The following is a 23,604-nucleotide window of genomic DNA, read 5'->3' as shown; positions in this document are numbered from 1 at the left end:
GTGCCAAATATCCTGGAGTACATTCCACAGTTCTGTAAGGTTAGTTGAGTTTATATCTTGTTTTCTTCTGTTTACAGGTAATCCCATATGGCCTTGATGGGATTCATGTCCAGACTCTGGGGGTGACCATTCTTACATTTGGAACAAACCAGCTGTAACCTTGTTTTCTAAACAATGTTTTATTTTATTGCAAGTGTGTTTTGGATCATGATCTTGTTAGAAAATGAATCCTCTTCCGATTCAACAATTTCCTCGAATAACTGCATGGTGCTCCAGTATCTGCTTGTACTTGTCTTTTGTTGGTGTCCCATTTATTTTAACAAGTTTTTCTGACACCAAAAGTTGAGATAGAACCCCAGACAGTCACAGACTATCCCCCATGTTTAACAGTAGGCTGCAAACATTGTGTGTCATAACGCTCTCCATGTCTTCGACATGCGAACTGGCGTCACTTCGATCCAAAAAGTTCAAATTTCGATTCATCAGATCGGAGTACTCAATTCTGTTGTTCAGTCGCCCGATCTTGGTGGTGACTTATTTTGTGGTCTCGGCAGTGGTTTCTTTGCTGCACCTGCCATGGAGACCTGCTGCAATGAGCTTTCTACACACAGAACTAGAAGAGATGTTAATGCACACAGTGCTCTCATTTCATTTGTCAGCTGCTGACTTGCTTTTCCCCTATCAGGTAAGCTGAGCAACTTCAAGTGCTTGTCTTGTTTGGGGAGATTATTCTGGGTCTTCCTGACCTTTTCTTTTCTTGTACCGATCCAGTTTATTTCGGGCATTGCAAAGTGTACCTCACACCATTTCAGGAGTTCTTCAGCTTTTCTGCTATTTTACTCATAGTGTGACCTTATTCTCGCAGAGGTTGGATCTTTACACGCTGTTCTGTTGAAAGTTGCTTCCTTAGTGCCATTCTGAACCCATTCAGACTTTAAAACAAGGAAAGAAGCTGATGAAAACTAATTTCCCACATTCAGTAATTTTTGGTTCACGAGTCAGTAAGTGACCACTATATTCGTTATGGGTGTGTGTGTGTGTCTGTCTGTCTGCCCCGAGCATAGCTCCATGGGTTTTGATCCGATCTTGATAAAATTAGGGTGCGAGGTTTGTATCATGATCTAGTTGCGTTTTCCGGAGAATGGGCTTGCTGCGCCCATTATGGGCGGAGCCACGCCCAAAAAACATGTGTTTTTAGGGGGTAGCCGATTTCAAGTTACATCTTCTCCGAGGGGGTTTGTCGAATCTGGCAGGGGTTTTGGTATTTGGTTAGCCCAATGGCACCTGCATAGCCCCACAGAGCTCGATTTTTTCATTTTCGTCCCAAGGTCAAGGTCACAAGGTCACAAACTTAGAAAATGTCAAAAAAAATCAATAAATTGGGCATCGAGCTCCTAGGGTTTTCAACTGTTTTGAATGAAAGTTGGTATGCAAAGTAGTGCTTTTTGAGTACTCCAACTTTCATCATTTACATTTTTCCCGATTCCCGCCAGTTTGCCCATGGCGTCCCCTCGAAGGTCAAAAAATAAAAAAGGCGAACCGTGTACATTGCTCGTGAACCATCGCCATCTCCAGAGTTGTTCAACTTTTATTGTGGTTTCTTATAATTTGCAATAATATAACTGGTGTTGATTACTTCAATAATTTATCATTTCCTGAACAAAAATTCACAAAATGTTTTCTGCATATTTTCTTGAAGTGGATACTACTAACACATGATTATATTAGAAGGTCACTCGGTAGAGCGCATACCTCTGCCACGTAATGCTTTATCCACAAGAACATATCGGGCCCAATACATTTTTGAAATCTCATGCTACACAGTACTATATCGTTTTTGGCCCTATCTCTCGATGGTGAAGAATCACTTTGAAAATTAAATAATTCTCATATCCAGATCCGGATTCATATCTTCACCAAAATTGAATCAATTCGTCCTTGCCACACACCTAACCTGTCCACCAAGTTTCGTCAGAATTCGTTCACATCTTTTTGAGATATCCTGCACACAAACAGACAAACAAGAAGACGTCGTGCAGAGTACGATACTTGCAAAATCCATAAAATAAATTTTACCTAAAAAATAATTGGTGCTTGAATTCAACGACCAAATATGCAACTCTTCTTCAAATTTCAAGTCAATTGGATGAAAATTGACAATTTTAGAAAGTCGGCCCTTGTTGGCCTATTGGCCTATGTTGACCTCAAAAATAATTGGTGGTTGAATTCAATGACCTGATTTGAAAATTATCTTCAAATTCCAAGTCAATGGGATGAGAATTGAGGATTTTAGAAATATGACCTTAGTTGTTGACCTTGGACTTATGTTGACCTTTTGGTAAATGTTGACCTCAAATAATTGGCTCGGTGAATTCAGTGACCTGAACTATAAATCCTCTTCAAATTTCAAGTCAATCGGATGAAAATTGAGGAGTTTAGAAATTCCATCTTAGTTGCTGACCTTGGGCCTATGTCGACCTTTTGGTAGATGTTGACCTCATAAATTATTCGCTGGTTGAATTCAGTTATCTAAAATATAAATGCTCTTCAAATTTCAAGTCAATCGGATGAAAATTGAAGATTTTAGAAATACCACCTTAGTTGTTGACCTTGGGCCTATGTTGACCTTTTGACCTCAAAAACAATAGACTTCTTCCTTATGACAAACTCTACCATGTGGTGAAGTTTCGTGAAGATCGGTTTAAAATTGTGACCTGCAGGCGATAAAAGACAGACAGACAGACAGACAGACAGACAGACAGAATAACAAAATCGGCTAACTAATATACTTGAAAAATCTTCGATTTTGCAAGTAATAAACAAACAGAAAGGGGTGAAAACATAACCTCCTTCAGCTTCGGTGGTGGAGGTAATAATATCATATGTATAGCAAAAAATATAACTTTCAAGTTCCCATTTTATTTTATATACTGAAAGGTAATTGTGATATTAAATTGACTTTCACATAAATTTAAATTGTAATCTACCTATATTGTACACTTCTAACTTCTCACAAATGTTAAATAGGAATAGCACTAAAAAAGTGAAAATAACCCAAACTCTCACACACCTGTGTGTGTGTGTGTGTGTGTGTGTGTGTGTGTGTGTGTGTGTGTGTGTGTGTGTGTGTGTGTGTGTGTGTGTGTGTGTGTGTGTGTGTGTGTGTGTGTGTGTGAAAGTTTCCGTTTTTGCATGACGACTATCTCCACATGTAGGTGGGTTTCAGGAGATGGAACGGAGACCTACCCGCTCTCAAGGTATCCACTTCTGTGAGTGTGTGTGTGTGTGTGTGTGTGTGTGTGTGTGTGTGTGTGTGTGTGTGTGTGTGTGTGTGTGTGTGTGTGTGTGTGTGTGTGTGTGTGTGTGTGTGTGTGTGAAAGTTTCCGTTTTTGCATGACGACTATCTCCACATGTAGGTGGGTTTCAGGAGATGGAACGGAGACCTACCCGCTCTCAAGGTATCCACTTCTGTGAGTGTGTGTGTGTGTGTGTGTGTGTGTGTGTGTGTGTGTGTGTGTGTGTGTGTGTGTGTGTGTGTGTGTGTGTACACGAATTGAGTGCGATTATATATTCATTCTGATTTGATATTGCGAAATGCAGTCACCTGTTTCTCTTCTCTCGCTGGAGGATTTCTCAAGAAGAAGCAAAATGGAGCATACACCATGTTAACGATCCCAATTGCCGTCATCGTCCAGAAAAATCCACCAATTCCCAAGCTTTGAACCAAGGCCCCACCCGCCAGAGGCCCTGTAAAATCCACATATACTGTTTGTTAGTTCAAAGGCTGCATTGAGGGAATTATTACCGAATGATGCCATTGAGTAAGAGAGAATTAATTCCAAAACAACATTGACTGACATCAGTGTATTTGCATGTAAAGAGTTTTAATCTCTCTCATAAAGGTGCTTGTAATATCACCGAATGTTAGCTGGATAGCCAAGCCCCGAAGCCTATGTAATTCATAAATGTGTCTGCCAGGTGTTCCTTTTATTGACATTATAGACAGGTCTTTGCCAGGCAAAAACTGCCCTTTTTTCCAGTCAAGGTTTTCTCTGCTGATTTATGTACTTTGGGACATACTCTTTCAAATAAGCTTCTGGGCCACCCTGAATTTTGCCGCAAATCCAATATGGCAGCCAAAATCCAATATGGCTGCCCCAGATATTTCAATGCACAGCAAACTTTTTTCTGATGCATTTTACACCCCATAAATGTATAACCAACAGATAGAAACATGATGACAAACTACACAAATATCATATTGGAATTGTTCTATGACGTCTCCTTGACGTTGAAATGATGTCATAGTCGACCGATCGATATCAGAAATTCAATGTACTGCAAACTTTCTTCTGGTGCATTTTACACCCCATAAATGTATTACCAACAGATAGAAACATGTCACTAAACTACCAGAATAACCCTTTATTTCTATTCTGTGACGTCTCCTTGACGTCGAAATGACGTCATAGCAATGCGATAGCCCCCATAATTTCAAATTTTATCAAACTTTTTATTCTATAACCAATAATATCAAATCACCAGCCTAAGTCACTTTGGATTTACTATTTTCTACTGTATAAAAAGGTTTCAAGTGATTTATGTATTTCCCTCTCTCCATGGTCATATTTCCTCAGCTTCCCTTTCATTTTAGAATCCTTAACATCAGGACAGGCAGGAAAGATTCCAGGATTCCTGAGAAGATTCAGCGAATCCACATTTGACTACAGATAAAGACAATGTCAGCTTTTGAACACGTGTAAACTGTTGCACAATGGCATCTACACCAATTTTGTGTTTAGAGAGTGATGAATTGCATTTGTGTTGTCTGTGTAATGAACGTATCGACGAAGGTTAGCCATCTTCAAAGTTAACTCAGGATGGATTGCAGTCTATTCGAGCACTGGCAGAAAGATGGGTAAACATTGACCAGAGTTTATGTACTCAGGCACCCTATGTTGAATTCCTGTCTACTGCACAGCATCTTTCTAGCGCAGACCAGGATGTCTATGTTCATGAGAACTGCAGAATCACATTTCGAAACAGAATCACCCGAAAGGAAGCCCAGTCCAAAAAACTACTGCTGTCGAGTTCAGGGACAACTGGTTCGCATGAGTCCAATGAAGATGTTGCTAGTCTCCCATATAGGATACGTAGAGGGTCCATTCCAACAAAGAAAATCTGTTTTATCTGCAATATGCAAACAGCAGATGACAACAAACCCTTCAATAGTGGTGGTCTAGGCCGATGTTCTGAGAAAAATGCCGTATCAAAAATCCTGCAAGCTAGGGATGTGAAAATAAATGATAAAACTGACAAGTTGCATGCTGCCACAAAAATAATTGATGTAATTCTTAGTGGTGCATCCTATGACGTTTTTGCAGCAGATGTGTATTATCATAAAACTTGCTATGATAAGTTTACTTACACTTTTGAGCGGAAGCTTCCAGCAGAGGATGGATTAGTTTCAGAGGTCATAGATGGCTTTTTCAAACTGTTCCAACGCATGGTCATCAAGGATCTGAATGCCTATTTTCTGACAGAGTTAATTGATGATATAAAGGAAATGAGTGAAGAATATGATGTAAGGGACCCTCCGATTTCAAAAACCTATACTTTGAAAAAATGCCTGACTGAGATATTTGGAGATGCCATTGACTTTCACTTGCTGGGAAACCGGCTGGTCGTCCACTCTGGTGCCGTCAATCCACTTTCGTACTCTGTGGCTACATTACAAGGAAATGGACTTCGTGAATCTGATCTGACAAAGGCATTTGCTAGGCTAATTCGTCGAAAACTTTCACAGAGGGAGGCTGTAAAATGGCCGTTAGAACCAGACGAACTGTTTACTCTACTTGATAGTCACAGACCACTCCACTGTATTTGCAATGCCATTGCTTGGTCAATCAACCCCAGGAGGTCAACAAACACATTTGGATATGCCACTGCCTCTAGGGTTGAAGCCGAGAAAATTTCGGCCATAGCTGAAAGTTGGGAGAAACTGGTCAATGGTGAGCGTTCTCCAATAGGAGTTGCTATGAGTTTAACCATTCACAGGATAACAGGCAGCAAGGAAGCCACTCAACTCCTAAACCGATGTGGCATCTTGGAGTATCATACACGGATGTTCGTGATATCAATAACATCTGGGCAAAGTTCATCTCGATGGAGCATAAGAGGATGCTTCCTCCAGGTTTTACCGCAGGGCAAAGTGTGCATATAACTTTTGATAACTCTGACGGGAAACAACAGACTCTAACAGGAGCTCAAACCACCCACCATACAACTGGTACAATATTCCAGGCTGTCCGAGCAGATGATACCCCGACCAGTACTGCCTCCAAACAGGAACAGTCCAGTCTAATTGACCAAGAGGAGCCAGACTATGGAACATTCAAAATCCCAAAGAAGAGAACACCCCCTCCGTTGTGGAGCACCCTGAAGCATGTTCTTCAGATAACTGCGGACTTGACTCTGACTTCGAGAGTGAAGACAGCGATATAGACCTTCGTGACTGAGAATTGAAAAGCTTCTGTACTTATAGAACTGTGACTTTTTAAAACAATAACTAAGCATCTGGGATCATTGAGAGGGGATAGAAATACATTTAAATTCGTGTATTTTGTTGGACTAATCCCAAATAGCTTCTCTAACATTGAAATCTAGTATGGCACAGCGAGGAGAGGTCGCTGTACCGAATACGTCATTTTGCTGTCATTGAAAATTTATGGACCAGTGATTAGAATACCACATTTCTATCTGATTTTAATTCATTCAAAATAAAAAGTTTGATAAAATTTGAAATTATGGGGGCTATCGCATTGCTATGACGTCATTTCGATGTCAAGGAGATGTCACAGAATAGAAATAAAGGGTTATTCTGGTAGTTTAGTGACATGTTTCTATCTGTTGGTAATACATTTATGGGGTGTAAAATGCACCAGAAAAAAGTTTGCAGTACATTGAATTTCTGATATCGATCGGTCGACTATGACGTCATTTCAACGTCAAGGAGACGTCATAGAACAATTCCAATATGATATTTGTGTAGTTTGTCGTCATGTTTCTATCTGTTGGTAATACATTTAATTTATGGGGTGTAAAATGCACCAGAAAAAAAGTTTTCTGTGCATTGAAATATCTGGGGCAGCCATATTGGATTTTGGCTGCCATATTGGATTTGCGGCAAAATTCAGGGTGGTCCAGAAGCTTATTTGAAAGAGTATGTTCCAAAGTACATAAATCAGCAGAGAAAACCTTGACTGGAAAAAAGGGCAGTTTTTGCCTGGCAGAGACCTGTCTTTAGCACCATGAACAAAATACAAATTCCTGCCCAAATCAGGTCCAGTCGAACGTTAGGCATGACCAGCTGGTTCATGAATGATATGAGCCAAAAACATTCCATGGCCAACTCCACAACAAGGTGGGAATAATGATGGCCATTAGCCATTAAAGAAGTTGACTTTTTTTCTTCTTGGTAGCAAAGCTCATTGAATAGCAAGGTAGAACTAACAGTGGGACAAACATCAAGAGAATAAATAAACAGGAAAGGATGAGAGTGAGGATGGGAGGAAGCACTGAAGCTAGCAAATACAATAATTCTTAAGTTGGGAAAGGTTAATGGGGGTAACAAAGATCATGGGTCAGAATTGGGAATGACAAGGGATGCTGGTGTTTGAAGTCCTGGAGGGAAGAGTGACGTAGAACAGCTTTTGGAAGGTCATTCCCTAGACGGGACAACTGAGAAATAAAAGCATTGAGGTAGGCAGTCAGCCTGGCTTTTGGAAGTTTAACTAGGAGAGGCTTCCTGGAAGAATAAGTGCATCCTGGAGGTGGTGGAAAGAGAGAAGAGGGAGAAATGTTGGATAATAGATGCTAGAAAACAGAGAGACCACTGACCTGCACGTGATGTGAGAGCAACAGACCTTTTGCTTCATCCTCATAACGGGAAATTCCAATAATTTTGAGAGTTTTAGATTCCACAGAATCCAGAAGAGACATGTAAAGCTTGGGAGCCAGCCCATAGCAAATTGGGACTCATCTGAAAAAATGACAGTTTGCCAAAACTCCAAGGGTCTGGTGACCATCTCGTCAGCCCACTTCTTTCTCCTTTGAATGTTGGCTGGTCTAAGAAGAGGTTTTCTCCTCGCTGCTCTCCCATAGTATCCCAGTTGATGAAGGTACTGCACGGCAGTTCTTCAGCTAACCTGGACCTCCTCTGCACCATCTGCTGCCTTGCAATGGGGAGTTTTCTCAATGGACCGCTTGACAGCTCGAAGACACATTTCTTTGGGCCCAGATCAACCAGAACAGGAAGCTGTGGATTCCTTGCCTTCGCTGGTGAATTGCAAAATCACCCGATTGACTGTAGAAAGTGGAATGCCAAGGTTCTGAGCAATCTGATGCTGGCTGACTCCACCTTCGGCTTGGCCAATAATCCGTCCTCTTTGAAAATCACAAAGGTCATGTGCTCCCCGGGTTCGAGGCATCGTTAATTGTCGGACAAGACCCAGGAACTCGTTTCGGCAAATATATAATTTAATATTAGTACAAATCGGAGTAAAACTTTCTTTACACAGATGAAATTAATAAATTTAAGGTGTCTGTTTACTACTGTCATGTCTCTGTATTATATGCTAGGGGCCTGCCAGACAGCTCGCTGTCTGTGCAGAGCTGAATTTTATATTTAGAAGTGGATTTCCTCTTTGATTAACTTTTGTAATCAATCTTCGTGAATACAGGCACTAATATGAACTATAATCTCATTTAATATCATCCACTGAATATTAATTGAACTCATGTGTTGGCTAAAAGAGAACTGACAGGAAATATAATCATACATGTCTTTTCTATTATTAAACAATGTTTTCTGTTTCTTGCTAATGATTTAACATGTATTTGCAAAAGCAATTAGAAACTATAACTTGGAAGTGCCCTTTCAGTTTCAGTAAACCTTAAATATATCAGTTAAACATATCACTTGTTATTTGATTAAGACTTAAATTAATTTACTTCAATTCAGTTTGTAATCCAAATGAACATGTACTTTGGCTTGTTTGTGAAAATGTCATTGTAATGCTAAAGGCACCAGTAAGACTGCCAAGAAGGAAATGTTTGCTTTACCAAGGCTGGGAAACATGCCAGAGTGGTGACAGAGTCCCAATTTGCTAATCCTGGGGGGCAGTGCCAACTGGAGTGACAGCAAACACAAGTGGCCACGAACTGAAAGGCAAGAGGAGACTGTTTGAAAATCCTCAGGCAGAGTGTTTGCTCTCACTTCAAGTCGGATGCTGCACCTTTCAAACGGGTAACATAGTGGGGCAACTTAGCGAAATATAGCATAACAATTGTGCATTTTGTGAGGAAAGCACCAAATTTAGCACACTAGTAGCCTATCATATTATGAATAGATTTGGATATTGGGCCATCTCAAATTCAGCCGCTGATGGCTGTGGCAGCCATTTTCCACTGCCATCAAAAATTTTGAGATGGCCCAATATCCAAATCTGTTCATAATATGAGAGGCTACTAGTGTGCCAAATTTGGTGCTTTCCTCACAAAATGCACAATTGTTATGCTAAGTTGCCCCACTAACATGCTTGAACAATAGCGGAGGTATACAATGGAGAACCTTTATTGATAGGCTGAAATTAGGGGTTAAAGTCTGCCAAAGAAAACAAGATAGGAGATTGTACATTCAAATGTTTTCATAAGGGGTTAAAGTCCATCGAGGAAAAAAGATAAGTAGTCCTGGTGCACTAAAGGAGGTTTAAGTCCTTAAGTAGGGGAATTAGTGTAAGGAATGTTTGTAGAGTTAATTATTTTGATCTTTCTGTTTGTTTTGTTGTGCTTGCAGGGAGTTTCCTCATTGTGAAACTGTTCGCATTGTTATTGTGTGCTGCTAAGAGGTTATGTCATCGGAAATAATGAGGGTAAACAGGGTAGGACTGGGCAAAACCATCAGAGCCAAACTTAGCCTCCATGTAGGGGGATATGTGAAAGGTATATGTTTGATAAACTTAGACCTGAATCCGTGAGTGACATCGAGAAATAGTGGGAGTGGACAAAGGACAGTAAGTTCAGTTTCCCAAAGGATGGGACTTTTGACAGAGACCATTTGGAGAATTTAAGGAGAAAGCTCGAAGCTAAGGATAAGAGAACTGCTGAGGAAGTGAATTGGAAGACATTTATGGATTGGATGCAAGAGTATAAAGACAGAAACGAGAAATCAAAATTGACAGGCTGAAAAGACAGCCTTGGAAGGACACAATGGACAATAAATGGGGTGACAACTCAAATGCTGTTAAGTATTGGGAAAGGTAAAAGGAAGCAGCAGATCGCTCAAGTAGAATTCAATGAGGACGTAGAAGAGCTGGAAAGATGGCCCACTCCTCGCCAGTATTTTAAACTGCCACCATCACCAAGTCACCAAGTCACCAGGTCATACATACCGACTGTGCCTACACATGAACCTCTACCTCAGCCAAATCGTCCCAGATAGTGTGACAACCATTCTGAAGGAAACGGGACCAATTTTTCAGGACGCACGCCAAGCGGCCTCTCCGACAGAGAAACCAACGGGAGTGATAGGAGGCGTACAGGAGGCCATGGATGAACAAAGTAGTGAAATTTTGGGTGATGACATGTTGACACAATGGAGATGGATGGATCCCTAACCTGGTACAGTTGGTCCAGAGACCAGACTTAGAAAGGCTCAAAATACTGCTGGAAAGATTGAGAAAATGGGTGTTGTAAGCATGAGCCCTTTGCGAGATTACCTCGGTCAGGATGACACGCAAGCTATTTATAAGCCATGGGGGTCAGAATTAGAAACATTAGCGAACGATTTGTCAAACATGCACGAAGACCCGCAGAAATTTAAACAGGAATTGCGACTCATTGTGGAGTGTCATAACCCACCCGATGTGGACATGAATATTTTATTGAGATTAATTGTACCTGAGGGATTGTTGCGACAGCTGAAACATACAGCTCATTGGCCGGAACAAGCACCAATAGACGAGAATGTGCTGAAACAAAGGATTGATGAGCTGATTACAGTGGTAGAAACAGTAGCCCCGGTCAAGATAGATTTGGGAAAGATTCATGCGTGTAGACAAAAGGCGGGGGAAGATCCGTTAGACTATTTGGGCCGATTAAGAAATGTGTTTCGACAGCATTCTGGTTTGCCAGACGAAGAGGACGGAATGCCTTTGTCCCATGCCTTTATCAATGGGTTCACTGCAAACCTACAAACCGAAGTTAAGTGAATATGTGTGTGTTGGGAAACGAAAGCCTTGAAAGACATGTTGCCAGATGTTACCCTACCCATTGTTATTCACTGTCAGAACAGCGAAGTGCCGAGACATCATCAAAGTTGTTGCAATTGCAAGTAAGTACATTGCAAGGCGGGTGTGGTCGAGGGAGATTTGGAAACGATAATGCGTTTGCGGGTTGTGGACGTGGGTACGGATGCTATGTATGACCACGAGGTATGGATAGGGATACATGCTGAGTGTGTGGCCAAGTTGGCCACTGGGCTAGGGAGTGCCCAAATAGAGCAGCTTGGCAGCAACCACTGCAACCACAGAATCAGGGACAGAACTTTAAACTGCAGCCTCAGGAGCAGTGGGTGGTGTCAGCATCCAATTCATTTCAGAAGCACCAATAGGTGGGCCTGGGTGAAGCATCAACTGCATTGCCATTGTTAACTTCTGAACCACATGATGAACCAAAGCTTAAGGCCCGGTCACACCTTGACGTTTTAGCCAACGTATGCCGATTTTTGAATTTTTTTTCTAAAACGCTGGCACACGTTGAATACGTTATGGGTAAGTTTTGATAACATTGAGAGCACGCTGAAAAATACTGCCATACGTCGTTGTACGTTGGCTTTAAACGTTGTACTTTTTGGTTGTCCTCAAATTTTTTTATGCTTGAAATTTCACGACGTATGCCGGCGTATGACTCACACGTTCCGCTACGCTGGCCACAAGTTTGTATGCACGGTCTGCGATCGCTGACAGACGTCAACACATGCTACTTGTAAGTTAATCATAAGTTGAGACACGCCGAGGTAATGTTTAGCGTACCCGAAACTTATTTCTAACCTATGATTAACGTGTTGTTGGCACGTTACGCGATCGTTGCCACACGTCGACAGACGTTACTTTTAAGTTACTCATAGGCTGAAAGACGTCGGTATAATGGATCGTCCTTGCGTCAGCGTCCACGGCCATGGCCAGGACACTTATTTGCAGCATTCTTCAAACTTTTCTTCGGCATGACGAGGATGTTCACACTTCGATGTCTAGCTTGGCTATGATTCCAATTGTCCATCGGCAGCGTCTATTTAAAATAGTCGAGTTTGAGCGTTTTAACATGTTCAGAAGAAACGCTTCAAATTTCCAAACCCCAGCGTCAAAAAACAAAGGCGAGTGACAGCAATTTAAATCGTTCATTGTAAACAATGAAAATAGTTGAGTGGTACCGTTTAAAAGTCGTTGAGTGTAAAAAAAAATCCAATTGTTGAGCGCAAGCGTCTACTTTCAATAGTGGGGTTTGAGCGATTTAGCACGTTCAATAGAAACGATTAAAATTTCCGAGCGCCAGCGTCAAAAAACAAAGGCGAGTGACAGCAATTTAAATCGTTCATTGTAAACAATGAAAATAGCTGAGTCGTACCGTTTAAAAGTCGTTGAGTGTAAAAAAAAAAATCCAATTGTTGAGCGCAAGCGTCTACTTTCAATAGTGGAGATGCAGCCATTTAAATCGTTGAGTTTATCATTTAAATCGTTAAATCGTTAAATGCAAGGACGATCCATCATAACCCACACCCTCCCCCTCACACTCACCTACTACTGCCAACATGAACAAACTACTACTAATACTAATACTGATACTGATACTGTTACTGCTGACATGGACATCGACTCAAAAAGGACTCAAAAACACTGTTGGGTTCCCCTTTTATGAGCAGCATTTTTATATACCAATTCCCAAAACCGCTGGGAACACGTCTTTATATGGCAGTTGTAAGCTAGAAACACGTTCATTTATTTTTTTTGTCGACCGGAAGACGTCATTGGAATACGTCTACATAAGTCGATGTGTGTTGGGACTACGTAAAGAATTGGTTCAAAGCACGTCAAACATAAGTTAGAAATAAGTTTCGCGTAAAAAAGACATTACCGCGACGTGTTTCGACTTATGAGTAGCTTATAAGTAGCCTTTGTGGACGTGTGTAAGCGTCCGCATATCGTGTGTACAACTTATCCCCATCGCATGCGGAACGTGTGTCATACGCCGAGTACGTCATAAAATTTTGAACATGTTTAAAATTTCTTGACGTACTCTACTTACTACGACGTATGATAGCGTACTTTAGCGTTGTACTCACGTATACCAAACTTACTCATACCGTATTTGACATTCCCCAACGTTTTAGACACATTTTTCTTAGGTCGGCATACGTTGGCAAGATCGCCAAGGTGTGACCGCGATGTTGACACTTCCATTTCTACGGCAGTTATGATTCGAATCGTTGTGCGTCAGCCTTTTAATAGGCTACGTCACGACATCGTCGGCGATGCGTGCAACGCGCTATGCCTAAGTTAGACTATCGTTGGGCATCGGTTGTGTATGCCGCCAACAGATTCAGCATTCGTTGGTATAAGTTATCTATAACACAACGAAACGTTCTGTGTTGTTACAAATGCGTTATACATAAGACCAAGTCGTGATGAATACGTCCGAATCTTTAAAAAAAAATCAAAAGTTCAACGTAAGCCAGCGTTTTAGATACATTTTAATACGTTGCCATCGCTGGCTAAAATGTCAAGGTGTGACCGGGCCTTTACTTTGACAATTGAGGGGCAATAAATTCCTTTCCTTGCAGACACGGGGGCGATACAATCAGCAATTAGACAGAGTGACCTCCCGAGCACCCCGCTTTCGCGAAACCAGGTAGATGTTGTAGGAGTATTGGGTGTTACTATAGCAATTCCATTGTCTTAGCAATTATGTGTAGAAATCGGACCTTTGTCCACAACATGCCTTTGCCAACATGCATTTTTAATGGCAGTGGATGCACCATCCAGTCTGTCAGGAAGAGATTTGTTCTACAAACTGAACTGTTTGGTGAAATGCACACCAGATGGAATTTATCTAGATATGCCACACTAATTGCATGTAACTGTCTTGACTTTGTTACAGGAAAGTACAGAGAGTCTTGTATATTGGTGGGCCCTGACAGATGGTGGAGTTTCTAATCATTTACAGGCATGCATAACCAGCTTGAAGAGAGAGGTTCCGGAGGTGCACGACTGGGAAAGTCAACACCACATAGACTTAACCACAGGGAAAACTCGGTTACACTGTATGGCATATTATGATGCAACAGCCAAGGACACCGATAATGCGAAAGAGGTATCTTCCAAATTACACCAAAGTTTTAATATAACATTGGGAACAATGTGGATAGGGTGACAAGGGATTGCCATGGAAGTACGTTTGACACAGGAACAATTTAAATTATGGAACCAATGATCTAATGTTACGCCACATGTTACCTTCGTGGTGGCGCGGGATTACCAGGTGAAGAACATAGGACCTATGATAACCGATTTGGAAATGGTATCAGGAGCAACTATTGGAGGATTTTTTCCAGGGAACAGAACTCTGGCGAATGGGAACTGACGGGTTTTGTTGGAAAAGGAACGGGCAAACAACGTCATCTAGGTTTGAGGCGGTTGACATTCCAAAGACGCCGGGCATAGAAGCATTGCTTGAACCTTTAGATTGGGTCCTGGCGTGTTTGTGGACAACACACCCTCATGACATGGGATGAATTAAGAACATGCAGCCAGTAAAGATCAAGATACAGTGGGGAGAACAAGTATTTGATACACTGCCGATTTTGCAGGTTTTCCCACTTACAAAGCACGTAGAGGTCTGTAATTTTTTATCATCGGTACACTTCAACTGTGGAAGACGGAATCTAAAACAAAAATCCTGAAAATCACATTGTATGATTTTTAAATAATTAATTTGCATTTTATTGCATGAAATAAGTATTTGATACATCAGAAAAACAGAACTTAATATTTGGTACAGAAACCTTTGTTTGCAATTACAGAGATCAGACGTTTCCTGTCATTCTTAACCAGGTTTGCACAGACTGCAGCAGGGATTTTGGCCTACTCCTCCATACAGGTCTTCTCCAGATCCTTCAGGTTTCGGGGCTGTCGCTGGGCAACAAAAACTTTCAGCTCCCTCCAAAGATTTTCTATTGGGTTCAGGTCTGGAGACTGGCTCGGCCACTCCAGGACCTTGAGATGCTTCTTACGGAGCCACTCCTTCGTTGCCCTGGCTGTGTGTTTCGGGTTGTTGTCATGCTGGAAGACCCAGCCATGCCCCATCTTCAATGCTCTTGTTGAGGGAAGGAGGTTGTTGGCCAAGATCTCGTGATACATGGCCCCATCCATCCTCCCCTCAATACGTTGCAGTCGTCCTGTCCCCTTTGCAGAAAAGCATCCCCAAAGAATGATGTTTCCACCTCCATGCTTCACGGTTGGGATGGTGTTCTTGGGGTTGTACTCATCCTTCTTCTTCCTCCAAACACGGCGAGTGGAGTTTAAACCAGAAAGCTCGATTTTGGTCTCGTCAAACCACATGACCTTCTCCCATTCCTCCTCTGGATCATCCAGATGGTCATTGGCAAACTTCAGACGGGCCTGGACATGCGCTGGCTTGAGCAGAGGGACCTTGCGTGCGCTGCAGGATTTTAATCCATGATGGCGTAGTGTGTTACTGATGGTTTCTTTGATACTGTGGTCACAGCTCTCTTCAGGTCATTGACCAGGTCCTGCCGTGTAGTTCTGGGCTGATCCCTCACCTTTCTCATGATCATTGAGGCTCCACGAGGTGAGATCTTGCATGGAGCCCCAGTACAGACCGAGGGAGATTGATTGTTATCTTGAACTTCTTCCATTTTCTAATAATTGTGCCAACAGTTGTTGCCTTCTCACCAAGCTGCTTGCCTATTGTCCTGTAGCCCATCCCAGCCTTGTGCAAGTCTACAATTTTGTCCCTGATGTCCTTAGACAGCTCTCTGGTCTTGCCCATTGTGGAGAGGTTGGAGTCTGATTGATTGAGTGTGGACAGCTGTCTTTTATGCAGATGAGTTCAAACAGGTGCAGTTAATACAGGTAATGAGTGGAGAATGGGAGGGCTTCTTAAAGACAAAACTAACAGGTCTGTGAGAGCCGGAATTCTTACTGGTTGGTAGGTGATCAAATACTTATTTCATGCAATAAAATGCAAATTAATTATTTAAAAATCATACAATGTGATTTTCAGGATTTTTGTTTTAGATTCCGTCTTTCACAGTTGTAGTGTACCTATGATAAAAATTACAGACCTCTACGTGCTTTGTAAATGGGAAAACCTGCAAAATCGGCAGTGTATCAAATACTTGTTCTCCCCACTGTAGATGCGACCAAAATATTGCCTCGCAAACCACAATTTCAATTGCGACTAGAGCAGAAGCAGGAAAAGTCAAAGCATTATTAGAACAAGGAATGATCCTTCCCACTGTCAGCCAATGTAGCATGCCAATCTTACCAGTGCATAAGCCAGGGAAGTTGACATGGTGCTTTGTGCAGAACTTGAGAGCTGTAAACAATCGTGTCAAACCTGCATATCCTGTCGTTCCGAATCCCGTTACGGTTCTTTCCAGTATTCCAAGTAATACCATTTATTATTCAGTTGTCGATTTATGTTCAGCATTGTTCTCTATCCTGAAATACACCCCAAATCTCAGTTCCTTTTTGCGTTCACCTATCAGGGTGGACGATACACTGAGATTGTACTTCCTCAGGGATACATAGAAAGCCTCACCCAGTTTTCGCAAGCATTGAAGGACAACTTAAACGACATAGTTTTTCCAGGGAAATCAGTGCTAATTCAGTTTGTAGATGATTTGTTGATATTCTCGACAACAAAGGAGGCATGCGAACAGGACACTCTGACACTACTAACGGCATAAACAGAGAATGGACACAAAGCCTCAAAGGCCAAATTGCAATTTTGTCAGCAGGAGGTGAAGTATCTGGGACACATCCTAAAGGGAGATACCTGGCTTATTTCCTCAGAGCGTATATCCGCAGTATTGAAACTGCCAAAGCCAACCACCATTAATCAAATGAGATATTTTCTAGGAGCAATGGGCGACTGGAGGCAGTGGATAACTGACGACGCACTCTTATCTTGTTCCCTGTTGGACATAGGATCTCCAAATAGTCATGATCCATTAAATTGGATGCCAGAGGCTGATGTAGCTTTTATGACACTGAAGCAAGCCTTGTCCTCCACCCCTGCATTGGCACTGCCAGATTACAAAAAGCCCTTTTATCTGTATTCACACGAAGTATGGGGGTTTGCACAATCTGTGTTAGCTCAGAAGCATGGGGACAAAATGTGGCCCATTGCGTATTACAGCACTAAATTAGATCCAGTCGCCCAGGGATTCCCACAGTGTTTGAGAGCAGTAGCAGTTGCTTCATATGTGGTGCAGATGACGGGATCTCTTGTCGTGGGTAAACCTCTAATCCTTTTGGTGCTGCATGCTGTCATCGCTGTGCTACTAAAGCTGAAAATGCAGCACTTATCAGCATCATGAGCGACGACGTACGAACTTCCACTGACAACTCCATCTAACGTCACAATTCAGAGATGTCCTCCCTTGAATATTGCTTCTTTGTTACCTACATAGGATGATGGAGAACCTCTAGATTGTGTGGAAGTGATAACTCGCATATGTCTACCCTGCCCTGATTTGAGAGACATGCCAATTCAAAATTCAGAGTTGATTTTGTATGTTGATGGTTCATCTTCTCATGCACTGGATGGTTCTTTGTGGTCACAACAAACTGCATAACCTGTAAATAAAGTAATTCAGAGTGGGAAATTGCCTACCAACTGATCTGTACAGCAAGCTGGGGTGTTTGCTTTAACTTGTGCATGCTGCTTAGCAGAGGGCCAAATTGTAAGGGCAGAGGGTCACTGATTTGCGCTTTGCATTTGGCATTGTGCACAAATTTGGTGCCTTGTGGCATGAACGAGGATTTCTAACATCCACTGGTGTTCCAGTAAAGAATGGTCAGTTGATTGCTAACTTGTTGCAGGCAATTCCTTTTCCCTCCCAAATTGCAGTTATCAAGTGTGATGCCCACACTGGTGGTTCTGATGATGTTTCTCAGGAAAATGCTAAAGCAGATAAAGCTGCTGAAGCCACAGCCATTTCCCAAAATGCCCAATTGATATCGCAATGTGTTTTACCACCAGCCACAATTACGCCTTCTCTTGATGATGTTGCTGCTTTACAAGCAGCTGTTAGTACAGCGGAAAGAGATTTATGGATAATATCTGGATGCAAATTTGATGATATGTCTAAGCTATGGAGATCACATGATAATCGCGTTGTGGCTCCAAAAGCTCTGTTACCATGGCTTGCTTGCCGAGCACACGGTGCCGGCCATACAAGCAAGGAGGGATGTGTTCTTCCATTGGGAAGCAATGGTATGCCCCAAGCTTTAGTCCAATTGCAGAACAATATTGTAGGATGTGCCAAATTTGTCCAGAACATAATCCTGGAAAGGGGGCCTCAGATGGCTCCAGCGGTACACCCTCCACCCATGGGTCCTTTTATGCATATCCAAATTGATTTTGTGCAAATGCCAAAATGTTGTGGATACGCATACATTTTCGTAGTGGTAGATGTGTTATATAAATGGGTTGAAGCGTATCCTTGTAGGAAAGTGGATGCTACTACTGTTGTCAAGCTTTTGATAAATGATTTCGTCTGTGGATTTGGGATACCCTGTAAACTTTCTAGCAATCAGGGAACTCATTTTATAGCCGAAGTGGTGAAAGAATTGTGTAGGGCTTTGCAAATCAAGTAGCATTTCCATTTCACTCATCACCCACAGTCAGCAAGGGCAGTGGAGAGGCAGAACGGGTTCCAAAAGAATAAACTGGCCAAGATTTGTGAACAAACAGGGCTAAAGTGGCCTGGTGCACTGTCAATAGCTCTAATGACAATGAGATCGAACTCAAATCAAAAAAATTGGCTTATCTCCGCATGAAATTACAATGGGAAGACCAATGAGGTTGCCATACTCAGCTCCATGAACTGTAAAAGAAATACACCTACATCAGATGGATGAGACAATGCTTACCTTTTGTATTGCCTTAAACCGTGCTGTCAGGGGCTTCTATTTGCAGGTGAAGGAAGCACTACCGGAGCCAGCTACCACTGACTGCCACAGCTTCGAACCTGGTGACTTTTTCTAAATAAAGACTCATAAAAAAGAACGCTCCACAGCCAAGGTGGTCTGGGCCCTTTCAAGTCCTGCTGACGACCCTTAGTGCTGTAAAATGCCAAGGCCGAGCAAAGTGGATCCACTCCTCCCACTGCAAAAGAGGTCGTAGCATGGGGAATCCTGAGAAGGACTCCTAAATTGCCGCCCTGTGCCTACTATGATAGCCTTTCTTGTTATATGCTTAAGTACACCATTTGTTTTAAATTGTATGGTAGAGATAGGGGTATTTCCATGGTCGATAGGGCCGACAAGTAATACTCATGACAATGTTTGCTTATATATTCATCAGGAAAGTGATTTTCGCACACCTGCTTACCTAACTAGTCGCAACACATAGACACAAAAGAGGCTTAACCAGTGAAGTAGAGCTACATAAGAGCACAACAAAGTATAAAAGCACACTCACATCCGGATGGGATACATGGGATTAACACTTTCCTGGCTATTTCTCTAAGATGTGCTAAGTCTTTAAATAAAACTAGCTGTTCGGTTTGCACTCTCATAACTCATTCAATGCAGAGTGGAATACCACTACTAGCAATACCCTTTAAATGGCAAGAGTGGTGTGGGTATTTTATAAGATGGATGCAAAAAGAAAATCAAGTTAACGAATTAGAGAAAGAATGGCTAGAACAAATAGCAGTTATGGAAACAATGAATGGGACCAGAAAGTATATCCAGCTGCAAATTTTTAGTAATTGGTACTGGCCTAACTTCAATTTAAGTAAAATGCCTCCATATTTTGTGGTAAGACAAACAAAAGAAAAACCAGACCTATGTCTAGTGCAGAAATCATCGGAGAAAAGAATGTTAGGTAAATCTGAATGTAAGAGTTATATTATTGAAAATCGCACAATGAGACCACAAGCAGCATTGAATTACACCTATTTTATTTGTGGAAATCAAGCCTATCCACGGCTCCCAGTTAATTGGACGGGATCATGTTATTTGGGTGACGTGGTGCAATATGTACATCAACTTTCCCATTCCCCATTTCAGCATCTGAAATGAAATTAACGGGGTTTCTCTTCAACTGACTTGGCCTTTCTGGCCATCAATCCTCAATACGGGGTTGCTAAGACAGCTGTAGAACTTATACAAATGATAGCTGCTTTGGAATTACTTGCCAATGAAAGCACTGATAGTTTGTTGGATATTAATGTAGAAATTATTGCAATGTGAACTGTAGCTATCCAAAATCGAATTGCTTTAGATTTAGTACTTGCAGAGCAGGGGGGAACTTGTGCAGTTATTGGGTATGAATGTTGTACTTATATCCCACATAAATCAGAACACAATGCAAGTTTATCAGAAAAGATTAAAGAGGAAGGAGCTAAGTTCCATAATGATTATACAGATGATGGAATATTTTCTTAGCTTAAAGGGATTTTTGGAGGATGAGGAACAAAATTGTTGCAATGGATTTTTATGGGATTAATACTACTTGTTATTATCACAGTAGAGCCTGGTGTTGGCTTAATGGTTAGGGTGGTGGATTTGGGATCCTAGGGTCCTGAGTTCAAATCCTGCTCAGCCATTGAATTAATACCAGGTGAGGTTGACTCAGCCTGTCATCCTTCCGAGGTTGGCAAAATGAGTACCAGCTTGTTGGGATGTCCTGGTGTGTGCCCTGGTTTAGAATAGGTGCACTGTATCCCTGCATGTTGTAAGAGGTGAATAAAGGGTTGGTGGCAGAAAGGGCAGCTGGCCATTAATAAAAAAGATTGTCGTGGGACTGGCAAGGCTAACCCCTGCTCGAGCACGGAAGAAATGGCCTTTGTTTGTGTGTGTGTGTGTGTGTGTGTGTGTGTGTGTGTGTGTGTGTGTGTGTGTGTGTGTGTGTGTGTGTGTGTGTGTGTGTGTGTGTGTGTGTGTGTGTGTGTGTGCGTGCGTGCGTGCGTGCGTGCGTGCGTGCGTGCGTGCGTGCCTGTGTTATCCTAGTACTCTTCAAATGTGCCACTACAACACTGCCATCATTGATTACCTCATGCTTAAAGAGGAAAGCTACATCTGTAATGGTTCCTCAACAAACACCTCTTTATTAGGATCCTGATCTTGAAGAGGAGTTTCATGACTTATGCAAAATTGTGATTGAGAATCCATAGGTTGATGTCATGAGTATATCCTTTCACTCTGGACAAATGTTATACTTGATGCACTTATCAGCCTTCTTCCCTGAACTCTACACCCAGGTGTGTTGGAAATGGCTTGATCGCTCATGCTGGGTGGATCTCCACTGCAAAGGCCTAAGGACCAACTTCTACTCTTACTATGGTGGTCTAAAGCAGGCCCAGCCATGCAACCACCTGGAACCCCCTGGTCTGCTGGAGAGGGATGGCGACATGAAGGGCAAGGTACTACGAATTGCGCTTGGAGATAGATGCCTAGGAAACAGGGATGCTCACGAGGGGGCTATGCATTTTTAATTGATTACAAATTGATTTTGTTTTGTCCTTTGAAGGACAACAGGTGGGAGTGGAGAAGTGGATTTCTTCTTTGAGTAACTTTTGTAATCAATCTATATATTAATACTGAAGGGCCAATTTTGTGCTCCTCCTAGTGGTCGCGTCACGTTTTTCTCGGTACCGTGACCTGGACTGAAAGAAACTTCGTACCTGTAAGAGTGCATCGCACATAGTGGCAATAGTCAACTTTCAAATCTGAAGCAGAATAAACACTTTTCGTTTTACATTCATTTACATGGCGACGTGTGACGTCACCGCTGAGAGGCGTCAGGACGTCATGACATCATCGGTCATTCGCTGACGCCATTACGTCCGTCGTCAGAAAATGACTGCTGAGAGGTGTAATTACTAATTCCACTCCTCGAAAATAGCGTCTGCAATGTAAAATCCTCTTCTGCACATGGTGACTACCTCAAAATGTGAATTTGACACAAAAATGTAACAAGAAACATTGTACAGTAGACACCGCTTTATAAATCCATCATGGGACCATGCCGTTTGGATTTATTAACCGGCTGGATTTATTAAGCGGAGAACCTATTTTCAGCCACCTACTGGATAGATAAGACAAAAAAGCGAATGTCGTTAAACACTGCTTTTTGCTACAAAAACGTTGATTTATCAAACGGTGACAAGGGGGTTGTTCAAAGGAATCTCTCCAAGGTCGCTTGCTTGGGAGGGAAGGTTTTGCGCAAATGTTCCTTTATTGAATCCGTCACGTGGCGGAAATCGGGATGGGCAAAACCTGAGAGCTGCAGTCCCCTGTCCAATTTGGCGAGTGCCGTCCGCATCTCTGCTGCTGTTGGCATTGGCTCGGGTTCATCGTCGCTTTCTTCTCTTGGCTATTGGGATTCGGGGTCGGAGGGATTCGAGCGGCGGCGGGATTCGAAGTCCATCACCAGTTGCTGTTGTTGTTGGGTTTTTTTTTCACTCTGCAGCAGCGCATACATCAAGCTTAGGTTGAGACCGCGCACGTGCCAAGCAGGTGGATTTATTAAACGGCGGATTTCTCGATGTAAAATTCCGTTCCAACTCATTTTTGGTCACAATCAGCGGCTGTATTTTATAACCGTGGATTTATAAAGCGGCGTCTACTGTATCTTCTATCTTCTATCTATCTATCTATCTATCTTCTATATATTAATACTGAAGGACCAATTTTGTGCTCCTCCTCGTGGTCGCGTCACATTTTTCTCGGTACTGTGACCTGGACTGAAAGAAACTTCGTACCTGTAAGAGTGCATCGCACATAGTGGCAATAGTCAACTTTCAACTCTGAAGCAGAATAAACACTTTTCATTGAGATGGGGTTGAGGAGTGAAGAGGCGGGGGGCAAGGTAAGCAAATTTTTGGGTGGAGGTAAGCAAATTGAAAGCGGGAGACAGGGGAAATGGGGCGGGGGCTGGGTTGAATGAGGCGGAGTTGAGTGTGAGGGGGTGGACAGGTGGGTGGGGGCCCGGGGCAAGTGGGGCGGGGAATCAAAAGACGGGGGGGGTGGGGAGTGAAGAGGCAGGGCTAGGGTAATTAAATTTTTGGGCGGGGGTAAGCAAATTGAATGGGGCAGGGGTGGGGGGAATGGGGCAGTGGCGAGGGGAATGGGGCAGGGGCTGGGGATGAGTAGGCGGGAGCAAGCACCCCTGTCCAGTCCATGTCCCTCAAGTGTGTGTGAGCTGGTGAGGGTGGTTGAATGAACGGAATCCGTCTGTGACGGGGTTTCAGCTCGTCTTAATGAATACAGGTACTAATAAGAACTACAA

At 42.5% G+C, this 23,604-nt stretch overlaps 2 protein-coding genes and 1 pseudogene across 11 annotated transcripts in view; 2 read left to right on the top strand and 1 right to left on the bottom strand.

Annotated features, from left to right (window-relative positions):
- Positions 1-23,604, bottom strand: part of LOC147015662 (synaptic vesicular amine transporter-like) — a 226,965-nt gene that overhangs the window by 19,847 nt on the left and 183,514 nt on the right. For 7 of the 10 annotated variants that reach the window (XM_085848017.1, XM_085848023.1, XM_085848022.1 and 4 more), the window contains one exon: positions 3,605-3,747. The exons of 2 other annotated variants lie outside the window; for them this stretch is intronic. In XM_085848017.1, the coding sequence (XP_085704143.1) occupies positions 3,605-3,747 (143 nt within the window). Of the gene's footprint in view, positions 1-1,572; positions 2,003-3,604; positions 3,748-23,604 lie in introns of those variants that run through there. One more of the 10 variants, XM_085848020.1, reaches the window with a different exon arrangement.
- Positions 4,740-7,918, top strand: LOC147015664 (uncharacterized; annotated as a pseudogene).
- Positions 6,668-11,270, top strand: LOC147015663 (uncharacterized). Its single transcript, XM_085849186.1, has 4 exons — positions 6,668-6,691; positions 10,055-10,206; positions 10,484-10,620; positions 10,687-11,270. The coding sequence occupies exons 1-4, from the start codon at positions 6,668-6,670 to the stop codon at positions 11,268-11,270; spliced, it is 897 nt and encodes a 298-aa protein (XP_085705312.1).

Source organism: Eptatretus burgeri, chromosome 12 (assembly GCF_056783735.1).
Source record: "Eptatretus burgeri isolate ZD-2024b chromosome 12, Ebu_testis_v1, whole genome shotgun sequence".
Taxonomy (NCBI): Eukaryota; Metazoa; Chordata; class Myxini; order Myxiniformes; family Myxinidae; genus Eptatretus; species Eptatretus burgeri.
This window is presented reverse-complemented; position numbering and strand designations above follow the sequence as displayed.